The sequence below is a fragment of the Entelurus aequoreus genome, linkage group LG12 (assembly GCF_033978785.1).
Source record: "Entelurus aequoreus isolate RoL-2023_Sb linkage group LG12, RoL_Eaeq_v1.1, whole genome shotgun sequence".
In the NCBI taxonomy this organism is placed as follows: domain Eukaryota; kingdom Metazoa; phylum Chordata; class Actinopteri; order Syngnathiformes; family Syngnathidae; genus Entelurus; species Entelurus aequoreus.
The window spans coordinates 52,127,290-52,152,449 of record NC_084742.1 but is presented as its reverse complement, the minus strand read 5'-3'; the positions used below and the strand labels follow the sequence as shown (position 1 = coordinate 52,152,449).

At 44.4% G+C, this 25,160-nt stretch overlaps 1 protein-coding gene across 1 annotated transcript in view; it reads left to right on the top strand.

Annotated features, from left to right (window-relative positions):
* The window catches only part of frem1a (Fras1 related extracellular matrix 1a), a 68,388-nt gene extending 58,084 nt beyond the window's left edge, over positions 1 to 10,304 (top strand). The window contains exons 28-34 of the mRNA XM_062064428.1: positions 2,797 to 2,869; positions 3,062 to 3,211; positions 3,301 to 3,458; positions 3,518 to 3,661; positions 5,948 to 6,063; positions 9,260 to 9,345; positions 9,425 to 10,304. Coding sequence (XP_061920412.1) covers positions 2,797 to 2,869; positions 3,062 to 3,211; positions 3,301 to 3,458; positions 3,518 to 3,661; positions 5,948 to 6,063; positions 9,260 to 9,345; positions 9,425 to 9,621 — 924 coding nt within the window. The 3' untranslated portion in view covers positions 9,622 to 10,304. The remainder of the gene's footprint in view (positions 1 to 2,796; positions 2,870 to 3,061; positions 3,212 to 3,300; positions 3,459 to 3,517; positions 3,662 to 5,947; positions 6,064 to 9,259; positions 9,346 to 9,424) is intronic.
* The last annotated feature ends 14,856 nt before the right edge of the window (positions 10,305 to 25,160 follow it).

Below are 25,160 nucleotides of genomic sequence, written 5' to 3'. Positions count from 1 at the left end.
GGGAGCACCCTCAAGTACTCCCTCGAGTGAATCCAAAAAGGGTGGGTACTCTGAGCTGCTGTTTGGCGCGTAAGCGCAAACAACAGTCAGGACCCGTCCCCCCACCCGAAGGCGGAGGGAAGCTACCCTCTCGTCCACCGGGTTGAACTCCAACATGCAGGTTCTGAGCCGGGGGGAAACAAGAATTGCCACCCCAGCCCGTCGCCTCTCACTGCCGGCAACGCCAGAGTGGAAGAGAGTCCATCCCCTCTCGAGAGAACTGGTTCCGGAGCCCTTGCTGTGCGTCGAAGTGAGTCCGACTATATCTAGCCGGAACTTCTCCACCTCGCGCACTAGCTCAGGCTCCTTACCCCCAGCGAGGTGACGTTCCACGTCCCAAGAGCTAGCTTCTGTAGCCGAGGATCGGACCGCCAAGTGCCCTGCCTTCGGCTGCCGCCCAGCTCACATTGCACCCGACCTCTATGGCCCCTGCTATGGGTAGTGAGCCCATTGGAGGGGGGACCCACGTTGCCTCTTCGGGCTGTGCCCGGCCGGGCCCCATGGGGACAGGCCCGGCCACCAGGCGCTTGCCGTCGTGCCCCAACTCCGGGCCTGGCTCCAGAGGGGGGCCCCGGTGACCCGCGTCCGGGCGAGGGAAATCTGAGTCTCGGTTCTTGTATTTCCATAGAAGTCTTCGAGCTGCTCTTTGTCTGATCCCTCACCTAGGACCTGTTTGTCTTTGGAGACCCTACCAGGGGGCATGGAAGCCCCCGGACAACATAGCTCCTAGGATCATTGGGACACGCAAACTCCTCTACCACGGTAAGGTGGCAGCTCAGAGAGGAGAAGTTAATAATTATTTGCAAAAAAAACCCAAGTTTCTCAGTTTGAACATTTAATCTCTTTGCAGTCTATTCAATTGAATATAAGTTGAAAAGGATTTGCAAATCATTGTATTCTGTTTTTATTTACGATTTACACAACGTGCCAACTGCAATGGTTTTGGGTTTTGTATTTATAGTCACGGTGGAGAGTGGGGGTGGGCGTGAATCATTGGAAGCAATGGGCCAAACATTCGATTATCAACATGAGCAGCTAATCTTTGCCAAATTGCAACAGTAGAATTAGCTGCCAACACACAAAGCTCATTTGCGTGTGTGTGAGTTGTGTGCGTTATGTAAAAGTGTACTTTACGTCATTACGCGCTCAAAGACGGAAGAAGGCAATGTTACATTTAAATGTAAATGTTCAGTTTAGCTATATGCATACTTGCCAACCCTCCCGTTTTTAGCGGGAGACTCCCGGTATTCAGCGCCTCTCCCGATAACCTCCCGGCAGAAATTTTCTCCCGACAAACTCCCAGTATTCAGCCGGAGCTGGAGGCCACGCCCCCTCCAGCTCAATGTGGACCTGAGTGGGGACAGCCTGTTCTCACGTCCGCTTTCCCACAATATAAACAGCTTGCCTGCCCAATGACGTCATAACATCTACGGCTTTTAGAGAGTAGAGTGCACAACTGCGCACACAACAAGGAGACAAAGCAGAAGAACGAGGAAGTTACAGACATGGCGACGCCGTCGACGAGCAAGATGAAGAAATACGCTTGCAAGTTCCAAAACGAATGGAAACAAGAATTTCAGTTCATCCAGGACAGTTCGAAGGGGAAGGGGTATGTAATTATGTTGCCTGTACATTTTGTAAAACAGACTTCTCCATTGAACACGGTGGCCGAGTCATGAACGGAGGAGAAGTTAAACAGGACAATACTGCCATCTACTGGATAGCCCCCGGAACACTGAAATTCATTCAAGTATTTATTTTATTTATATGTATAATAAAATAAATATATATACATATATATATAGCTAGAATTCACTGAAAGTCAAGTATTTCATACATATATATATATATATATATATATGAAATACTTGAGTTGGTGAATTCTAACTGTAAATATACTCTCCTCTTAACCACACCCTTAACCACGCCCCGCCCCAACCACGCCCCCCACCTGGCCACCTCCCGATATTGGAGGTCTCAAGGTTGGCAAGTATGGCTATATGTAATTCGCTAAAATTAGGTTACATTTGATTAAATCTAAATATTAACCTTCTACTAACCTTTATTTGTATTGTTCTACTGTATATCTTTTAGTCAAGACAACAGCTGTAATAAAATGTTGATATTAAATGACATTAGTTGTCAGGTTCAAACACTGATGACATCTATTAAACAAGACAAGAAGAAAAGAATTAAATAGAGACAAAATTAAATTTGCTCAATTGAGGAGAAACGTGTCGACCCACGCTCTGGCAAAAGATTGCACGCCTCCTTCTTTTATTTGGACCTTCCCTTACCACATGGCCATAGCTGTTTCTAAAGGACAAAGGTCGTAAACAGTTCACAGAAAAGGTCGTAAACAGTTCACAGAAAAGGTCAGTTCAAAAAAGAGGTCCGTAAAACAGTTCAAAAAGAGGTTTGTTAAACAGTTCAAAAAGAGGTCTGTAAAACAGTTCAAAAAGAGGTCGCCTGGAGGGGATTCTGGTCCTGCTTCCTTTTCGCTGTTGTAGTTCTTGGGTCAGACAATATATTTCTGTTTCTTTACAATACATGAAAGAAACAGGAACACCTTTATGTTGCTTACCCCCTACACAGTGGAGTTTTACGAGCCTTACTCTTGGTAGGTTCAAAGACAGCTTTTGCTTCTCACTCAATGTAACACAAAGTTTTTGTGATAACTTAGAAACAGTTATTCTAACATTAGTTAATCAAAATAAGAATGATACCTTTTCATTTTCCATTGTTTCCTTCTAACAGGTGAAGGAGGTGACTGCAACGGCAGGGATGGATTTTCTCTTAAGTACTTCTTCTCTAGTGCAGTTTGACCCAGGTACAGTAGGCTAGACCCTGGATTTGGGGGATGGTGGCAGATGGCAGTTATGCTGGGTTCCATTGTTCTTAGTCTGAACTTTGGTGGGTGGGTCGGACCGGGCGGAAATGGGGTCGGACCGGTGGATGGGAGAGAGGGGATTACCTTTGTAAACCTTAAGTTAATAGATTTGTTCTGGTCTGTCTCATTAAGGGGTCTCTAGAAAGATATGGAAAATCGAACTCCTTCAGGATCAACTTGAAGAAGCGGATGAAATATTTGAAGTTCTACTGGTTCAACCAGAGAGCGCCATTATTGGCCGCATCAATAAAGCTCACGTTACCATTAATGACTCAAAAAAAGGTCAACAAAATATGTTTTTTAAGTATTTGGATGCATATTCTGATTATTTTTTTTAATACAAACCCATAACACCCCAGATTTTTGTACAGGCAACCAGGACAGAATCAGGGGAAAAGATGTTCATGGTCCTAAATATGTTCAGTCTGCATCCCTTGGTGCAGAATCGGTCCGCAATACCAATGAAGGCTGCAACTCAAAGCCTAAAATGGACCTTTCCAAAAAGGACGTCAGAGTTGATGGCAAATCGGTAAGTCTTCCTAGAAAGTATTAGTTTTTCAAGTTGTAAAGTCTGTTCTTTATTTTCAGAATGGTAATATCCAAGTGGAAAATAATGCCTTGCTGACAACAAAAAGAAGGAAAGCAAAGGTCCGTCTTCTTAGCAGGTTGGACAAGCGTGGACCTCAAAACCCCCTCGCCAAACCTGGAAAAACTCAAGTTACCAATGGACGGGTGAGTGAAATCAAATGTTCTCAGAAATCGTACATGATTGCTTGAAAAAAGTATTTTATGTCTGCCCGGTTGTGCCTCCTGCTGGTGATTTCGCTTCCCGGTTCTATTTTCTTGTTCTGCTGTTTTAGTTAAATGGTAAATGGCAAATGAGTTATACTTGTAAAGCACTTCTCTACCTTCAAGGTACTCAAAGTGCTTGACACTATTTCCACATTCACCCATTCACACACACATTCACACACTAATGGCGAGAGATGCCATGCCACTAGCCACAACCTATCAGGAGCAAGGGTGAAGTGTCTTGCTCAAGAACACAACGGACGTGACTAGGTTGGTAGAAGCTGGGGATTGAACCAGGAAGCCTCAGGTTGCTGGCACGGCCACTCTCCCAACTGTGCCACGCCGTCCCGCCTATAAGCTCATGATAGCAAAGAAAACCAGATGCTTTTGCCCGACTCTTCCAGGGTTTTACTTTACTACGCCCTGCAGGCTCGTTACTTAAATTTATGCTCGCAAGTTATTAATAACGAAAAGCAGAGAGACAGCTTGTATCTCAAAATACGTGTCGGTTGAGGTAGTAGGTTCCAGGTCATAGGGGGTCTGCGGCCCAAGCATAGACTTGACTCTCCCCGGCTACTTTGTTCTGCTCCTCCTAAGGGATACTGAGTCATTTCCAGGCCAGTTGAGAGATATAGTCTGTCCAAAATGTCTTGGGCCGTCCTCGGTGTTGGAGTCATCCAGGGGGCATCATGACCAGATACCTGAGATACCTGACCAGATACCTGAGCGATCTCATCTTTCCATCTGGAGGAGCAATGCTTTGCTCCGTGTTCTTACAGAATGACAGACCTTCTCACTCTATCTCTAAGGGAGAGCTCCGCTACCCTACAGCAGAAAGTAATTTTGTCCGCTTGTACCCGTGACATTGTCTCTACTCAAAGCTCATGACCATATCTGAGAGTAGGAATGTAGATTGCGAGCTTTGCCTTTCAGGTCAGCTCCCTCTACCTCCCTCAATCCCTCACCACGAAAGGAGTTTGCATGAGTGCCGACTGTGCACCGATTCGCCAGTCAATCTTCTGTCTATCCGTTCCTCTCTCATTCCTCTCTCACTTGAACTCCTCCCCTTGGGGCAGTATCTATCCTCAACCTAAAGATGGCACTCCACCACTCCAAGCCAGCAGAACCACATCTTCAAATAAGAGACGCAATCCTGCAGCCACAAAACTGAATCCTCTCAATGCTCTGACTCTCCTCAGAAATTATGTCCAAAAAAGTTATGAACAGAATTGGTGACAAAGAGCAACCCTGACGAAGTCCAACCGTCATTGGAAATGGGTATGATTTACTTCCATCATTGCGGACCAAGTTCTGACACCGGTCATCCATGGAGCGGACCTCGAGAACCAGCTCATGCTACTTCCCCCCAGAGGTGGTATTCTGAGTCCCGAGATCTAACCTCTACAGCCGAGGATCGAACGAACGTCTCTACTTTTGACTGTCACCCTACTTTCAATGCACCCGACTTCTTTGGCCCCTCCTATGGTTGGTGAGCCCATTGGAGGGGTGACCCAAGTTGACTCTTTGGCAACCAGGTACTCAACATTGAGCCACACCTGCAGGCCTGGTTCCAGAAGGGGGACTCACTAAGCCGCATGCGAGCAAGGGAAACCTGTGTCCATGTTTGTGTCTCATTATAGGGGTCTTTTAAACAACTCTTTGTCTGGTCCCTAACCTAGCATGTGTCTGTCTTGTGAGACCCAATCAGGGGCATAAATACCCCGAAAACTCCTCAGATTATTGGGACACGCAAACTCCCCTACCACGATCAGGTGTTACCTTATATAGAAAGCCAGGCTTGATTTTTCATCCTGTAGAAGTAGATGTGTTTTATCCTAGCAAGTGAGATTTGGTAATGCTAGCAACAATGCATTTTTTTCTTCATCACCCCCAAAATTACAATCCAGAATCACTTTTCCTTAACCCATTTCTGACATTTTCTAAAAGTTTAATCAATATCCACCCATAATTTTTGAAGTATGTTATTGGCAGGGCTTCAGAACCGTGTCAGTTGAAGTTCAGGGATTAGTAACTAACTAACTAACTAACTAACTAACTGTAAAAAAATCCAATTTTTAAGACAAGACTGACACACCTTAAAAGCAATCGAAAGACCTGATACTACTGTATGTAGAGACTCCCTGAATTGACCAATACGATACACAAGTGGTATGACATATTTGCTGCACAATTGTCATTGAATCTGTCCATCTGTTCCCAAAACAGAAAAGAAAAACCCGTATTTGTCCTCGAGGTTGGACTTTCCACAATGGTCACTGCTACGTCCTGGACAGGAAGCACAAAACCTCATGGAGCACTGCGAGTCACAACTGTAAAGTGAGGTAAGTACGTACAAATTTGCTAAAAATATTTTGGTTTCGTCATCCATCCAGCCATTTTCTACCGCTTGTCTCTTTCGGGTCGCGGGGGGTGCTGGAGCCCAGAGAATAATTTTTGTGTGGCAATCATTGGTACTTTAACTTTAACTTTATCTCAGCTGCAATCGGGCTGAAGGCGGTGTACACTCTGGACAAGTTGCCACTTCATCGCAACATGCATTTAAATATTATCACTCATCCAGTCATTGTATTCTAAGGGTATTGAATCAATCGCAAATGGAATGTTTGGATTGACTTAGAAAGAGTTTTGTCTCTCATCCACGCAGGCTTCATCAGTTAATGCACCCAGACTTAGATAGGACACCTTTAGTCTTAAAGGATGACGCTGGATATAAGGTATTAGGCTCGGTCCGAATACTCCCCCTTACTCCAACATTAGCGGCGGCTGTGCAGTGTAAACAAACAGAGGACATTCAGTTGATAAAAAGTTGCGATAACCAATCAGATAACGAGTAGTTGACGGTAGCCAAAAACGACTCTGATTGGATACGTACTTGTCACTCCCAAGTGAGTATCCAATCATAAGCTGTGAATTCCGAAAGCAGGAAGTGGCACGAGAGACATACCCGGTTAGCAGAGAAATCGCCGGTACGCACTTTTTTAACCCACTAAGAAGGTGAGCAAAAGGTTGATTAGGTGGCAAATACGTATTTGCAAGGCCATTTTCAAGACGGGTATTTAAAGAGAAACTAGATCTGGTGAGACAAGGTCGACCGACCCTGGAAGCATACATAGTAGGACATCCCTGAAGGCCTATGTGGAAAACGCACGGCCCGCCATAGAGTTGATCTTTTTCCCAACAGCCCACAGGCCAAGGGGCACAAGAAACGGAGGGAGGTCCTCAATACCTGTGGTTACCCCAGCTTTGTTTGGTTCTTTGTAAAAAGTGCATCTAGTTACAGAAGGAACAATGGCAAGGTGGATGAAAGAGAAAAGGGTGAAATTGTCATTTCTGAGGTGCATCTGAGACACTTTGAACACATTTTAACCAACACAACATGCTGGTAAACTTCAAACCTGGTAAGACCCTGAGATAAAGGCTGGTGCACCCCCAGTCAGAATCAGAAGAACTTTATTAATTCCCGAGGGAAACTTGAGATTTTCAGCACAATACCCTTCAAGTTCAGACAAACATTACAGGGAAACAGAAATAGGATCGCTGACGGGTCTGCCAACTTCCGGAAGCCCCTTACAAAAAAAAGGTAAGAAAAGGGTAAACGCTGAGGAGGGGGTGGGTGGCGGTAGTCAAAGGGAGGGGAGGTACAAACTGAGGCCAAGGGGAAAAAAACTCATAGCCATAGCACACAAAAACATGTTACGTAGAATCAACAAAACTTGCAACAGAGAGGAGGGAGTGGGAGTTACGGAGGGCGGCTACTGCTGTATAAGCACTACTCAGGGGAATCAAGCGATGGTGAAGGCGTGGGGTGGGGGGTTTGTGCGCATATGCCAATACACAGACAACCAATCCGGTGTATGCTGTCCAGTGCAGTGACAAATGCACTGAATTTTGGACAACTAATCAATCACTGAGCAGAGCAAACTGATGGTGAGGAAGAGCATGATTGAGAAACCATGTCAAAACAGGGGAGGGTAATGACACCACCTATGCCCACATACAATACTGTTCTTTCCTTAAAGATTCAATCATTTAGCCAAATGAACACGAGCCAGCCGTGGTTTCAAGTGCACCCTTGGTCATTATTACAACTCAATGGAAGAATAACAAGGGTGTCAGCACAATTGACTGTTGTTGTGCTGGCAGAGGCCTCGTTCCATTGTATTTTAACAACCGCCGTTGATCACCACAATAGGTATTTCTGGTCTTGTCGTCCTCGTCCGGACATAAGGGTGACACGGCAGTGCGGCTGGATCAAAAGAGACGTCGAAGACGCTTTACTCAACCAAAAGTTGCTGTATTACAAGCGAGCGTCATTATACAGGACTGCAGTACCAGGAGGAGGTCAAGTCCAAAAACAAATGAGGCACTCCTAACTTGAGGAGCCGACTCACAATCTTATATTCCTTCTTTCTATGTCTGGGTGTATGTTAATTCAGGAGAGTACAACCTGACCATGTAAGGAGATGTTCGTGTGTAAGTGACCGGAAAACAACCTCTACATGTTGTAAATCAGAAGTTAACGTGAAGATAGACAAGGAGTCTCTCCCATACTTGCCAACCTTGAGACCTCCGAATTCGGGAGATGGGGGGTGAGGGGTAGGAGGTAGCGGGGGGTGTATATTGTAGCGTCCCGGAAGAGTTAGTGCTGCAAGGTGTTCTGGGTATTTGTTCTGTTGTGTTTATGTTGTGTTACGGTGCGGATGTTCTCTCGAAATGTGTTTGTCATTCTTGTTTGGTGTGGGTTCACAGTGTGGCGCATATTTGTAACAGTGTTAAAGTTGTTTATACGGCTGCCCTCAGTGTGACCTGTATGGATGTTGATCAAGTATGCCTTGCATTCACTTATGTGTGTGTAAAATCCGCATATATTATGAGACTGGGCCGGCACGCTGTTTGTATGGAGGAAAAGCGGACGTGACGACAGGTTGTAGAGGACGCTAAAGGCAATGCCTTTAAGGCACGCCCCCAATATTGTTGTCCAGCTGGAAATCGGGAGAAATTCAGGAGAATGGTTGCCCCAGGAGATCTTCGGGAGGGGCACTGAAATTCGGGAGTCTCCCGGGAAAATCGGGAGGCAAGTATGGTCTCTCCTCCAGGATAGAGCTATCACTTTTGCATTCCGAAGTCTGAATTTATTGCATCTTCTCGTGAGAGAGTTAACCCAGTTTCTTATGCGAACGCCAACTAAAGCTCGTTAATTCATTATGGACTCCACCATTATTTACTTAAACCTGGTGGTTCGCTTTCTCCCAAGTTGAATATAAACATTCACCATATGTTGAACAGGAGTCAATTATTCACTTCATATGAAAAACCGTTCTCCTGGGGGCATGTTGTGGCATTAGAGGATATATATGTTGGATCCAGCACAGTCCTCTCAGACTACCCTAATTAAGTTTGATACCATGAACTGATGAAGCCTGCTCAGATGAGTGGCAAAGACAATTTGGACAAACGGTAAAAACTGGATGGATTGACAGTTGCAATTAATCTCAACATTATTTGATTAATTTACAGATTTAAGGGCACCCTGGCGAGTGTTTTATCAAAGCGCGCCATGGACTGGTTGTGGGATTTCGGTGAACGGAGACCGTTCTGGATAGGTGCGCTAAAAATAAACAATAGCTACCAAAGGCCCAGAAGTACTTAGAAACTTTTTTTTTTTTTCTCTTTTTTTTTCAGGACTCAACAACAGAGACAGCAAAGGATTGTGGAATTGGCTCGACGGAGAGACGCTAAAATACACAAACTGGATGACGGTGACACCACCTGCGAAAAGTGGTAAAAAGTGCGTCCTCGTGGGGAGACGGGGAAAGTGGCAAATTCGGGACTGCGAGAGCAAATGTAGGCATAACTATATATGTTCTGTCAAAATTTGACTCCACAACATTTATGAAGACTGCCCCCCTCCAATGAAAAAGTGACCCATCAGCCTTTGTTAGAATAATCATGTATATATATTATCACACAACTTTAGTATGCTTAAAGTCCATTGCTATAGTTATTAGCTATTGTGCTCAAGCTGTATTTTTCCTATCTGTGCAAGGACAAAACTTCTTGTCTGAGGGGTGGCCTCAGCCGCAGATGTTATCTTTGTTTTAGCCCGCTAACAGCCAAGGACTTCAAGGACCTCAACGAAGATAAGACGACAGCACGCAGACGAAGCAGAGACAAGGCGAAATCACAAAGCCCCCCAGCACATTCTGTCACGTATTGTGCGTACTGGACTTGGTTTGCATGATATATGTGACCACTCCTTTTAGAGGCGGCCTCAGTGATGTTGACTAGGGAACTCCTGAATAAATAGAGGGACGCGGGAGCTGTACCTTAGAGCGTAGGGCGAGACTGTGACTAAGTGTGCAGCTCCATGCGTTCTCCTCATGAGCTAAATTGAACTCTGTCTCTGCAGGATTCCTTGCTTCTTGTCTGTTTAATAAATGTCATCAGTGTTTGAACCTGACACCCTTATTGGAAATCCCACGAGCTTAAAAATGGCTCCCATTTCATTTGAAATATAGTGACATGGGGGTATGGGGCAGGGCGAGTTACCTGTCATTTTTGTTCCCCCACAACTGTTGATATATATATATATATATATATATATATATATATATATATATATATATATATATATATATATATATATATATATATATATATATATATATGTATATATATATATATATATATATATATATATATATATATATATATATATATATATATATATATATATATATGTATATATATATATATATATATATATATATATATATATATATATATATATATATATATATATATATATATATATATATATATATATATATATATATATATATACTATATATACATTTATAAATATTTGTTGTTGTTGGTGAAAATAGAATAAACTATACATTTTTGATGCCAGATTTGTAATGCGTTAGCATGTGTTTGTGTGTTTGTGTTTGGATCCTTCTTCCTTGGACTTTGTCAACACTTTGAGTTTCAACAGTTTCATAAACTAGATCATATTAGTAAATTGTTTGACTTCTTTGTTTCATATGTTCCACAACGTAACTTAACAAACTGATTAACTATAAAGCAGGGGTGTTGTGTAAATCGTAAATAAAAAAAGGATACCTGCAACATGTTTCAAAAAAGCTGGCACAAGTGGCAAAAAAGACTGAGAAGTTGAGGAATGCTCGTCAAACACTTATTTGGAACATCCCACAGGTGATCAGGCTAATTGGGAACAGGTGGGTGCCATGATTGGGTATAAAAGTAGATTCCATGAAATGCTCAGTCATTCACAAACAAGGATGGGGTGAGGGTCACCACTTTGTCAACAAATGCGTGAGCAAATTGTCGAACAGTTAAAGAACAACATTTCTCAATGAGCTATTGCAAGGAATTTAGGGATTTCACCATCTACAGTCCGTAATATCCTCAAAAGTTTCAGAGAATCTGGAGAAATCACTGCACGTAAGCGCCTAAGCTTGTGACCTTAGATCCCTCAGGCGGTACTGCATCAACAAGCGACATCAGTGTGTCAACGATATCACCACATGGGCTCAGGGACACTTCAGAAAACCACTGTCAGTAACTACAGTTCGTTGCTACATCTGTAAGTGCAAGTTAAATCTCTACTATGCAAAGCCAAAGCCGTTTATCAACAACACCCAGAAACGCCGCCGGCTTCGCTGGGCCTGAGCTCGCCTAAGATGGATTGATGCAAAGTCGAGTCCACATTTTAATTTGTTTTTGGAAACTGTGGATGTCGTTTTCATCCGGAACAATGAGGAAAAGAACCATCCGGATTGTTCTAGGCGCAAAGTTGAAAAGCCAGCATCTGTGATGGTATGGGGGTGTTTTAGTGCCCAAGACATGGGTAACTTACATATCTGTGAAGGCGCCATTAGTGCTGAAAGGTACATACAGGTTTTGGAGCAACATATGTTGCCATCCAAGCAACGTTACCATGGACGCCCCTGCTTATTTCAGCAAGACAATGCCAAGCCACGTGTTACAACAGCGTGGCTTCGTAGTAAAAGAGTGCGGGTACTAGACTGGCCTGCCTGTAGTCCAGACCTGTCTCCCATTGAAAATGTGTGGCGCATTATGAAGCCTAAAATACCACAACGGAGACCCCCGGACTGTTGAACAACTTAAGCTGTACATCAAGCAAGAATGGGAAATAATTCCACCCGAGAAGCTTAAAAAATGTGTCTCCTCAGTTCCCAAATGTTTACTGAGTGTTGTTAAAAGGAAAGGCCATGTAACACAGTGGTGAACATGCCCTTTCCCAACTACTTTGGCACGTGTTGCAGCCAATTTCTAAGTTAATTATTATTTGCAAAAAAAATATAAAGTTTATGAGTTTGAACATCAAATATCTTTTCTTTGTCGTGCATTCAATTGAATATGGGTTGAAAAGGATTTGCAAATCATTGTATTCAGTTTATATTTACATCTAACACAATTTCCCAACTCATATGGAAACGGGGTTTGTACAAGCAGACACAGTGTGTAGACAGAAAAGGGAGAACGGACATATTTTGGCCTAAAAACTAATGATAAAGGTGAAGTTATAACACTGAAACACTCTCTGGAAGAGGTGCTTTAAGACATGGCTAGCTAGCTAAAGTCCATCTGCAATCGGCAGTGTTCTAGCTACTTCTAAATCACTAATCCTCGTCTCCATGGCAACAAATAAAGTACGTTTCTTACAAGTATCATCCCTGCAGGACGAGGAATAGCTAAACATGCTTCACTACACACCCTAGCTCACCGGCGTCACAATGTAAACAAACGCCATTGGTGGATCTACACCTGACATCCACTGTAATGATACCAAGTACAGGCGTGTATCTAGTCGATACTACTATGAAATTGTCGATATTTTTTGGCATCACAACATCTTCTTTCGTTTTTTGAAATGTATATTATGTTTATAAACTCAGGAAATATGTCCCTGGACACATGAGGACTTTGAATATGACCAATGTATGATCCTGTAACTACTTGGTATCGGATTGATACCCAAATTTGTGGTATCGTCCAAAACTAATGTAAAGTATCCAAACAAGAGAAGAATAAGTGATTATTACATTTTAACATAAGTGTAGATAGAACATGTTAAAAGAGAAAGTAGGCAGATATTAACAGTAAATGAACAAGTAGATTAATAATTCATTGAATCTGGGTATTATCTTCGACCCAACTCTCTCGTTTGAGTCACACATTAAGAGTGTTACTAAAACGGCCTTCTTTCATCTCCGTAATATCGCTAAAATTCGTTCCATCTTGTCCACTAGCGACGCTGAGATCATTATTCATGCGTTCGTTACGTCTCGTCTCGATTACTGTAACGTATTATTTTCGGGTCTCCCTATGTCTAGCATTAAAAGATTACAGTTGGTACAAAATGCGGCTGCAAGGCTTTTGACAAAAACAAGAAAGTTTGATCATATTACGCCTATACTGGCTCACCTGCACTGGCTTCCTGTGCACTTAAGATGCGACTTTAAGGTTTTACTACTTACGTATAAAATACTACACGGTTTAGCTCCAGCCTATCTCGCCGATTGTATTGTACCATATGTCCCGACAAGAAATCTGCGTTCAAAGAACTCCGGCTTATTAGTGATTCCCAGAGCCAAAAAAAAGTCTGCGGGCTATAGAGCGTTTTCTATTCGGGCTCCAGTACTCTGGAATGCCCTCCCGGTAACAGTTAGAGATGCTACCTCAGTAGAAGCATTTAAGTCCCATCTTAAAACTCATTTGTATAATCTAGCCTTTAAATAGACCCCCCTTTTTTAGACCAGTTGATCTGCCGTTTCTTTTCTTCTCTCCTCTTCTCCCCTGTCCCTTGCGAGGGGGAGTTGCATAGGTCCGGTGGCCATGGATGAAGTGCTGGCTGTCCAGAGTCGGGACCCCGGGTGGACCACTAGCCTGTGCATCGGTTGGGGACATCTCTGCGCTGCTGACCCGTCTCCGCTCGGGATGGTTTCCTGTTGGCCCCGCTGTGGACTGGACTCTCGCTGATGTGTTGGATCCACTGTGGACTGGACTTTCACAATGTTATGTCAGACCCACTCGACATCCATTGCTTTCGGTCTCCCCTAGAGGGGGGGTGGGGGGGCGGGGGGGGGGGTTACCCACATATGCGGTCCTCTCCAAGGTTTCTCATAGTCATTCACCCACGTCCCACTGGGGTGAGTTTTTCCTTGCCCGTATGTGGGCTCTGTACCGAGGATGTCGTTGTGGCTTGTACAGCCCTTTGAGACACTTGTGATTTAGGGCTATATAAATAAACATTGATTGATTGATTGATTGATTTTCTACCACTTGTCCTTAATAATGTTGACAAAATAATAGAATGATAAATGCCACAATATGTTACTGCATATGTCAGCAGCTAAATTAGGAGCCTTTGTTTGTTTACTTACATTTCTACATGCTAAGGATACTTTGGCGACACACAGAGGTGATGTTGGGTAACTGTTTAAATAAAAATAAAAAAGCGCAACATATTAGTCCTCAGACTGATTGATGTGCACATGGAGACATATGAACAATTAACACCCGCCTCCCCCGTTTTAAGAGCTTCCAAAACAAGCCCCTTGATTGTCTCTGTGTGCAAAGTATACTCATGTTAAAAAGTCATGCATAAAAGTGTGGAATATCTTGCAACAATAGTGGAATAAAGTACAGCAAGAAGTTCTGCTCTTTTGCTGTCTTGATCATTAGCTTTGTGTTTTCATGAGGCCCCTGGTCCTTTGCAACCCGGGGCTCTCTCTTTAGCACCTCCCTCGTGGCTCCCCGGAGCTTTTTCAAAAATGCATAAAGATATATTTCTTGTTTTAATAATGTTTCTGTAGGAGGACAAACATGACACAAACCTTCCTAATTGTCAGAAAGCCCACTGTTTAATGTGTTTGTGCTTATGCTTCACTGATGACAGTATTTGGCCAGCGTTGTTTTGTCCTACTAATTTTGGCGGTCCTTGAACACACCATAGTTGGTTTACGTGTACAACTTTCTCCGACGCTGCCACAGAAAGACGCGTTTTATGCCACTCCTTCTTTGTCTCATTTTGTCCACCAAACGTTGTATGCTGTGCGTGAATGCACAAAGGTGAACTTTGTTGATGTTATTGACTAGTGCTAATAATCCATGCTAACATGCTATTTAGGCTAGCTGTCAATCAATCAATGTTTATTTATATAGCCCTAAATCACAAGTGTCTCAAAGGGCTGCAGAAGCCACAATGCCATCCTCTGATGTAATAAGGAGTCAGAAAAAATACAAATAAAAATACAATTAATTTTGATGTTTTTAGCAAAATATAGTAAAAATTGATTTATTTATTTTTTTAAATTAATAAATATATTTATTTTTAGGTAAGATAACATAATAATACAATTTATCTCTAGTCTGGATGATTTAGTTCTTGTCACCCTGTTGTCCTCCCGTCTCTTCCCCAAAGATGGCTCCATGAGCTGGGCAAACGCCTGGAGATGCCCTCCGTCAACAACACGGTCGGCGGCCCGTCGGTGCGCAGCTCGTACATCGCCGCCCTCAGCAGCCTGACCAGCGTTGGCTTTGGCAACGAGTGCGCGAACACGGACGCCGAGAAGATCTTCTCCATCTGCACCATGCTAATTGGCGGTATGCCGGACGCCTCGTAAGGAATAACGTGATTGGGCAGGCACGCTGTTTATATCGTGGGAAAGCGGACGTGAAAAAAGGCTGTCCTCACTCAGGTCCGCATGGAGCTGGAGGGGGCGTGGCCTCCAGCTCCGGCTGAAAATCGGGAGATTTTCGGGAGAATATTTGTCCCGGGAGGTTTTCGGGAGAGGCGCTGAATTTCGGGAGTCTCCAGAGAAATTCGGGAGGGTTGGCAAGTATGGATCCCACATAGTGTGTACATATTGCGTCATTATGCCGCATTTGTAGGTATATTTGAGTTAATTTCATTTAATTTATATTTGCATGTCTCATGACACATTATCTGTATGTAATATTGGCTGCATTTCTGATTGTGTGCCATGTTATTCCAGACCACAGCAAAAGTTACCATGTTGTTCCAGACCCTAGCAAACGTTACCCAGCTTGCAAACATCGCAATAACTTGGGGCGGCATGGCGTAGTGGGTAGAGTGGCCGTGCTAGAAACCTGAGGGTTGCAGGTTCGCTCCCCGCCTCTTGACATCCAAATCGCTGCCGTTGTGTCCTTGGGCAGGACACTTCACCCTTGCCCCGGGTGCCGCTCACACTGGTGAATGAATGATAGGTGGTGGTCGGAGGGGCCGTAGGCGCAAACTGGCAGCCTCGCTTCCATCAAGTCTACCCCAGGGCAGCTGTGGCTACAAATGTAGCTTACCACCACCAGGTGTGAATGAATGATGGGTTCCCACTTTTCTGTGAGCGCCTTGAGTATCTAACAATAGAAAAGCGCGATATAAAATCTAATCCATTATTATTATTATTATTATTATTATTAATAAATCCATTAGAAGAAGACAGCCTGTCCTTTCCTTTAACTTGGGCACACACATCTATACCTTTGGCAGTTTTAAGCCAGTCATTTCCAGGAGTTATCTCACCCTCTGAGACACTTAATGCGTTGCCTTCATTATAACAGTTACATAAGGCTTTTGACTTTTTGCGGCTCCAGACAGATTCGTTTTTTGTATTTTTGGTCCAATATGGCTCTTTCAACATTTTGGGTTACCGACCCCTGTGCTAAACAATTGAACAAGATTTATTCAAAACAGGTCACAGGTAAATGTCACAGCACTGGTCTCCATTCATGACTTTAGTCCATAGAGCAGAAAGTTCATTGGGTCCTGGGGGATCATGCATGGCCAAACCAGTCCTTGGTGGGGGCGAGTTCAGGAAACAGTTTGATGTGGGTCAGTCCAAGGCCTTTGTTAGATTTGAGTCGCACCATCCATCGATTTAAGGAATTTTTGCAACTAATTAAACTATAAGATGTGTTGCTAACTCAAATTATTATGTTAATATTAATATCTGAGGCAAGGTCTTCCTTGAGTTTGGCTTTCAGATGAAAAGATACGGCAGCATTCTTACAGTACTGTACAGAGTTTAGGAACAGCCATGACGGATTCGTTAGGTTCTCACAACAGAAAAGTTTCCGATTAAGGACAGAGTGGCCAGCCGGAAGGCCGAAGAGGCAAACAGCTTGTGGCCATCTTAATCAAACAGTTTTGAGTTTAAAACTCTGTCTGTCAGGTTCTGTTGGTCTTGAATGGTAGGCGAAGAGCAGGTAGATATGACTTTAATGTCAAAAAGGAACAGGGAACACAGGAAAGCAAGTCATCTGACTGGAGGACGAGACAGGCATAAATAGTAGCCTTATTGGCAACGGCAACCAGGTGTGCCAGGCTGCCAATCAGGGACAGGTGAGGGAAACGAACGCTCAGGGAGACAAGCAGGAAGTGGAACTAAAATAAGAGCGCTGACAGGAAATTGTTATGATCCGTTGCCCAGATCATAGTTTTTTACGTTTATTTAGGTTTTGATTCACTTGTGGTTTAAGTTCTGTTTCAGCACCCTTGTTTTGTGCTTCTTGGTTGTCATGGGTGCTGATTGTTTTCACCTGCCTCTGATTAGTGTTCGGGACGCTCACCTGTTCCGCCTCACTCAACCCAGTGCTTTTGCTTGCTGTCATGCAACACATTACGTCTGTTCCTTGTGTTTCTTGCGCTAAATTCCGCCTTAGCTTTCCCTGTGTAGCTATTCCGTTAGCTTCCTGGCACGCTCGTTTTGTGTGTTTTCTTGCGTTTGTGGTGTTCCTTCATGATTTATGATGAATAAATCATACCCTTACCTGCAAGCATGTTTCCTGTCGTTCCGTCGGAACCTTGGAAGAATAATCCGCGCATCACCATGCACCCTTCTTGTAACATAAATAAACACAAACTAAGGAAACACACCCGGACATGAATGTGACTGATCATCACAGTATATTCTAACGTCCCCCCCCCAAAAAACAAGGTTCAAAAGTCACGAGAGGGTGGAGGGAGGAGTTGGCAGGGGGTTGCCAAGCCTTGTGTCCCCGCAGCCAGCGAGGGAGAGTCAGGTCGCGGCGACGCGTTAAACGCCGCTGCGCCTGGCGAGGCGGGCAACCACGGAGCGGCCACTCTTTCGGCTGATGAGGAGGTGGCGTGTGGCCGTCTGATGGCTGCTTGTTTGGCAGGTAAGCTGGAGTTGGCATAGGACAAGCACCGACGATGGGCCCGTGGCACAGCCAGCCGGAGATGAAGACGACGGCACCGTAGGACGGCTCGCCGGAGACGAGGTTGATGTCTCCAGAGCTGGAGTAGCAGGCGGCTGGGCTGTCGTCGTCTGAACTTGCCTCACTGGGAGAGGTGAGAGCTGTGCTTCCCCTGTCGCACAGCTGACCTCAGGGGACGGATCCCAGATGTTCCAAGAAAGGCTGAGGGATCGGGGAGGGACCTGGGGGGTCTCGGGTCCTGCCGACTCTGGCCGCCATCCCCTGGAACAGACAGGAATGGGTGGGAGGGAGCCGAAGAACCAATCCGTGCAGCACTCAAGCCACAGAGCTTGTCCATCATAGAGACCAAGCGGGTATAAATATGCATAAATAGCAGCCTGATTGGCAACTGCAACCAGGTGTGCCAATCAGGCTGCCAATCGGGGACAGGTGAGGGAAACGAGTGCTCAGGGGGACATGCAGGAAGTGGAACTAAAGTAAGAGCGCTGACAGGAAATAAACACAAACTAAGGAAACACAACCAGACGTGAATGTGACATATTGTCACACTGTCGAGTGTATTTAAATGTATAGATGCTACAATACTCAGAAAATTCCCCCTTTTTGGCATAATGATAAATAAATGATAAATAATCTCTTATTATGCCAACAAAATCAGATTTAGTGATTGTCCATTATGCTGACACACAGAGATTATTGTCGTAAATGCAATAGCAAAACCAATACACATGCCCAGTAGAAGTCTGTAATATTAAAAGGGTCATATCATGATCTGTGTTCTACATTTAAAATACTTCATTGTGGTCTATGTAACATGTAACGGTGGTTCTTTGGGGAAAAATGTGCACAGATTTTGTTCCGCAGACCTATTTTCAAGCCATTTTTTTCTCCCTTTCAGTTCGTTTTGAACTCACGCTCAGTAAGCATTCTCCTCTGCCCGGCAGAAATGATTTGTGGTTCTTTAGCGTTCTTGCTTTCATTGTGCACTATGGGCATCGGTGACCGCAACAAGCCATCTGCTTTGAGTGACTTCCACCACAACACAACATCCCAGATGGTATTGCGGGATTGGCGGCTCACTTCGGTTTGTTGTCGGCACCAAGGAAGGAGGCCAAAATGGGGCGGACAAAAGTGAGGAAGGAAACCTGGCTGACGTACAGGTTGGAACTGTACACGCCGGCTAAAGTAAACTTCTACCGAGTCTAACTTTCTAATGCAGTGGTTCTTAACCTTGTTGGAGGTACCGAACCCCACCAGTTTCATATGCGTATTCACCGAACCCTTCTTTAGTGAAAAATTAAATCTTTTTTTTTTTCAAATTCAAGACAAAGTTATATGTTTTTGGTAACACTTTAGTATGGGGAACTTAATTTAGAGTTTTTTGGACACTAGGGGAACATATTGTAAGTAACAAAGACCTAATTTAGAGTTTTTTTGACACTAAGGGAACATATTCTAAATAACAAAGACTTAATTTAGAGTTATTTGGTTAGGGTTAGAGGGTTAGGGTTATAATAAGGCCATGCCGTTTAAAGCATTAATAAGTACTTAATAATGACTAGTTAAGAGCCAATATGTTACTAATTTGCATGTTAATAAGCAACTAATTAATGGTGAATATGTTCCCCATACTAAAGTGTTACCATGTTTTATTACTGGTGCACAAACTGAACCGTGCATGAACATCACCTTGTTCAAAGAACAAAACCAACACAGTGCATAAACTCACAACAAATTACACAAATCAGTGTGACTTCTGCTGTTGCCGTATCCGTAATAAGGAGAAGTTTTTATTTACACGATGAGTCGGGTGTGTCTTGACCTCCGCCAAACCCCTGAGCCCGACTCACCGAACCCCTAGGGTTCGATCGAACCCAGGTTAAGAACCACTGTTCTAATGCTATGTCCGAAACCAGGGGTCGGCAAACCGAAATTGTCGAAAGACCCATATTGGACAAAAAAAACAAAAACAAGAAAAACATCTGTCTGGAGCTGCAAAAAATTAAAAGCCCTATGTAAGTCTTATAATAAAGGCATAACATGATGTGTCTGTATTAGCCTACTATCAAAATGACTACGTAGGCTACAAATATATATTGAGTATTCATGATTAAATGGTTATTTTCCCTGGAGTGAATGACACACCATGTAACTACTCTGCTGTACGATGGTGCTTTAACTTCTATCAAACAACAAAATAGATCATGCATAATATCAATCAAAGTTCATTTGTATAGCCCATGATCACAAACGTCTCAAAAGGCTGCACAAGCCACAAGGACATCAGATCCCAAATCAGGGCAAGAAAAAACTCAACCCATTGAGTGTAATGACAAACCTTGGAGGGGACCGGGCGATTGGTGCAATGGATGCAGAGTGGATACAGTTAATAATGTGAGAGTCCAGTACATAGTGGGGCCAGCAGGGGATCATCTTGCATGGAGACACGTTGGGGCGCATAGACGTCACCGACTGATACATAAGGTGTAGTCTCCCCGGGTCTTGACTTCATGTGAAAGTCCAGTCCATAGTGGGGCCAGCAGGGGTTCATCTTGAGTGGAGACACGTCATCAGCGCAGGGACGTCCCCAACTGATGCACAGATGAGTAGTCCACCCCGGGTCCTGACTTTGAACAGCTAGAGCCTCATCCGTGGAAGCTGATCCGTGGTCACCTGATAACCTCTCCACGCAGGAGAGGGGGGCAGAGAAGAATCGAGAGACAGCAGATCAACTGGTCTAAAAAGGGGTCTATTTAAAGGCTAGAGTATACAACTGAGGTAGCATCTCTAACTGTTACCGGTAGGGCATTCCAGAGTACCGGAGCCCGAATAGAAAACGGCCTTCCTATAATTTCAGACTTCCCCATGGAAATAAAATGCAGTCCTCTTCATTTTTCAATAATACAATACAATCTGTTTCTCTTTCCCCCTGTTATGAGAGTAGCGTATGCGTGTGTGTTCCTATAAGAGTGGCAGTATGTTGGGTGAGTGAGTGAGCGAGGGAGGAGAGCTAGTAGCAGTAGCAGAATGTGTCCGACCCCAAAGCTGAGCCTAGGAGATCCATTGCCGGATAAAGGGAAGATGTTACCCCCAACGAAAGCATCGGCCCTGCGGGGAACGTCTCCCATGTGTTTCTTGACTACGTCTGGGAGCTGAACAGCAGGAAAGGTGTAACGCCCCTTATATGGGCAACAGAGTGCAACAAAGCTTAGCATGTGATTATAAAACTAAAACAGCAGCCTTTTGAAAAGGTGAAAATATATCACATTAAAATGATACAGTTGAAGTTTGATTTCCGTGCATTATCCTCTTCTCATTGGTCATCTTTTCATATATATTTGAAAAAGCGCCCAAGCACCACCAGGGTGGGGCTAAAGAGGCGCAAATAGAGGCTCAAGGCTACAAGGTACGCTATGATAGACATTGCGAACGTATCAACAAACTATGTAACTCACTGTCCATTGCCAAACACAGTAGGCACTGATCCAAGTAAAACTAGTTTTTAAGAAAATCATTCTTTATTTTGCTGGAGGACGGTGATGCCATTTACCGTACTTTTCGGACTATAAGGAGCACTTAAAGGCCTACTGAAAGCCACTACTACCGACCACGCAGTCTGATAGTTTATATACCAATGATGAAATCTTAACATTGCAACACATGCCAATACGGGTTCGATTAGTAAAGTGCAATTTTAAATTTCCCGCAAAATATTCTGCTGAAAACGTCTCGGTATGATGACGTTTGCGCGTGACGTCACGGATTGTAGCGGACATATTGGGACACCATTGTGCTATTAAGTCGTCTGTTTTCATCGCAAAATTCCACAGTATTCTGGACATCTGTGTTGGTGAATCTTTTGCAATTTGTTTAATGAACAATGGAGACAGCAAAGAAGAAAGCTGTAGGTGGGAAGTGGTGTATTAACGGCCGGCTGCAGCAACACAACCAGGAGGACTTTGAGTTGGATACGCGGTACCGTGAGTACGCAGCTTTGGCTTCCAAACATTTGATCGCTTGCCCGTACGTGCGTGCCGCTATGTGCATGTCACGTACGTAACTTTAGGGAAATATATGTGCTGTATGAACTTTACGGAGGTGAACGGTACTTTGGGCTGTGGGATTGAGTGTGGTGTGCGGGTGTTTGAGTTGTATTGGTGGGTTATATGGACGGGAGTGGGAGGTGTTTGTTATGCGGATTATTTTGTGGCATATTAAATATAAGCCTGGTTGTGTTGTGGCTAATAGAGTATATATATGTCTTGTGTTTATTTACTGTTTTAGTCATTCCCAGCTGAATATCAGGTCCCACCCGCCTCTCACAGCATCTTCCATATCTGAATCGCTTCCACTGCCCTCTAATCCTTCACTCTCACTTCCCTCATCCACAAATCTTTCATCCACGCTCAAATTAATGGGGTAATCGTCGCTTTCTCGGTCCGAATCGCTCTCGCTGCTGGTGGCCATGATTGGTAACAATGTGCAGATGTGAGGCGCTCCACAACCTGTGACGTCACGCTACTTCCGGTACAGGCAAGGCTTTTTTATCAGCGACCAAAAGTTGCGAACTTTATCGTCGATGTTCTCTACTAAATCCTTTCAGCAAAAATATGGCAATATCGCGAAATGATCAAGTATGACACATAGAATGGACCTGCTATCTCTGTTTAAATAAGAACATTTCATTTCAGTAGGCCTTTAAAGTCCTTTCATTTTATCACAAATCGACAGTGTGCCTTATAACCCGGTGCGGCTACTGTACGGCATAATTCTGGATGTGTTAACCGACCTCGGAGCAATTTTATTTGGTACATGGTGTAATGATAAGTGTGACCAGTAGATGGCAGCCATACATAAGAGATACATGTAGGCTGCAATATGATGGCAGTAAACAACACCAAACTTTAAATGTTCCATTGAGAATATAGAACATTACACACAGCACTCAAAAAGTCTGTCAAAATGTTTTTCGGACAGTTGCCGATAAAGTGTCCCGCCAGACCACAGTAGAGGCAGAGACGCTGCCTATACCTCCTCTCCCTCTCCTCCACCGCCAGGTGGGTTCTTCCCACTTGCATGGGTACGGGCGCTGTCATCAGTCCTGGCAACGGTGAAGGTTGTTCCCCGTAGGTCAGGAAGGTAGGGTGGACTTGCGCTGCTGGAGGTCTCCTGACGGCCCCATAAGCCCTCTCGGTAGCCCGTTCCAACAGTCTCTGGTAGTACCTGAGAGCCAAGTCGATGACGTCCCTACAGGAAGTAGGTCTGTCCCTCAACAGACCGTCCCTAATTTCCTCCGAGAGTCCCAGACGAAACGCACTCTGAAGGGCCCTGTCGTTCCAACCGCTGTCCGCAGCCATAGTGCGGAACTCGAGGGTGTAAGCAGCCACAGAGCGGGCCCCCTGCTGGATGGTGTGCAGGCGTCCTGTTGCATCCCCCCCATCCTTGGGATGGTCAAAAGCGGTCAAGAACTCGGCCCGGAAAGCCGCGTAGTCGGTGCCCAGGCCGACTGACTTGTCCAATGCAGCAGTGGCCCACTTGAGAGCAGGTCCGGCAAGTAAAGAAAAACTAAATGCAATCTTTGCACCATCAGGAGAATAACGCGAGGGTTGGTGCAGAAAAATTAAGTAGCGCTGCACCAAAAATCCTCTACAGAGTTCAAAGTCACCTTCAAAGGGTTTGGGACTAGAAATCTTGGGTTCCCGGTAATGGGTAGCGTCTCTAGGTACCGGGGCAGACGTAGCACTGTGACTAGTCACCGGTTCGTGAGCCTGTCTGGGGCTCAGGTCGTCAACTTTGGCATGCAGCTTGGTGAAAGCTTTCTCCAAGCTGTCCTCCAATGTCTCAAAATGGGCCTGGTGCTCGCTCAGGACAGCACACATGACATCGAGGTTCAGTGTCCTGGGGGACCGGGACTGGGGAGCAGAACAGGGTCTGCCGGTGTCGTCTGGTTCCGACATGTTTGGCAGGAACGTATTGTTACGTACGTGAGGGGAAGGAGACGACTCCATGAGGAAGATCAGGTTTACAGGTTTATTGCAGCCCTTGATGAGTGTGTGGGAGGTGTATGCTACTCTATGTGTTTGGTGCAGGACGATGTGTAAATTTAACAATGTAAATGTTACCAAGGGGTGTTGTGAGTGCATGTTGGATGGATCCTTCATCAGTCCAGAGGGGTGAGGCAAAGAGGGTGTCCGTGGGCAGGTGAGTGGTCGGGGGCTGGAGAGAAGCAACAAGGTTCGTGTCCAAGCGGGGGTCGAGTATCGGGGAAGGCAGTCCAAAGTCCGGAGGGAGGTCGAGATGCACAACTCGAGCCCACGGAACAGGGAAGGTACTGCGGGAAGCACAAAGGACATGAGACGCGGGAAAACAAGGAGGGCAGGAAGAGCAAGTACACGGGAGGAAAGCCAGAGACGGGATGCTCACTGCGAAGAGTTAACGATGTTCCGGCGTAGGCTCCAAGGGTCCACTGGTCTTTATGCTGCTGTCTTGATGAGCTTCAGGTGTGCAGATTGCAGATTGCCTGCAGCTTCGTCGTTGCGTGGGCGTGAAGTGCCCAGCGCGAGCAGGGGCGTGTCCTGGCATGCTGCCAACATTGGAGCTGGAAGAACTGGATGCCGAGTTAAATGTGGGTTCGAGACCGCGCCGTGACAGATAGATTGAAAATCAACACCAATGAGTTGACTGATGAACGATATCACATAATTTATTCAGAAAATATAAATAATGACAAATAAAGATAGAATACTTTTAACCAAAACATATAAGTGTAAAAAAAAACAAAAAACATTATGATTTGTACAATTTATTCTATTCTTAAATAAAGGAAACAATCTGAAGTTGTCTTTATTTTTAAGGTATCGTGCCGTGATTTTACCAATCCGGCCCACTTGGGAGTAGATTTTTCTCCATGTGGCCCCCGATCTAAAATGAGTTTGACACCCCTGATGTAAACAAATGCCATGGGTGCATCTACACCTGACATACACTGTAATGATACCAAGTACAAGAGTATATACAGTCGATACTACTATGATTACATCAATAATTTTTTAGCGTCACAAAATCTTTTAAAATTCATATTATATTCATAAACTCAGGAAATATGTCCCTGGACACATGAGAACTTAAACTATGACTAATGTATGACCCTGTAACTACTTGGTATCGGATT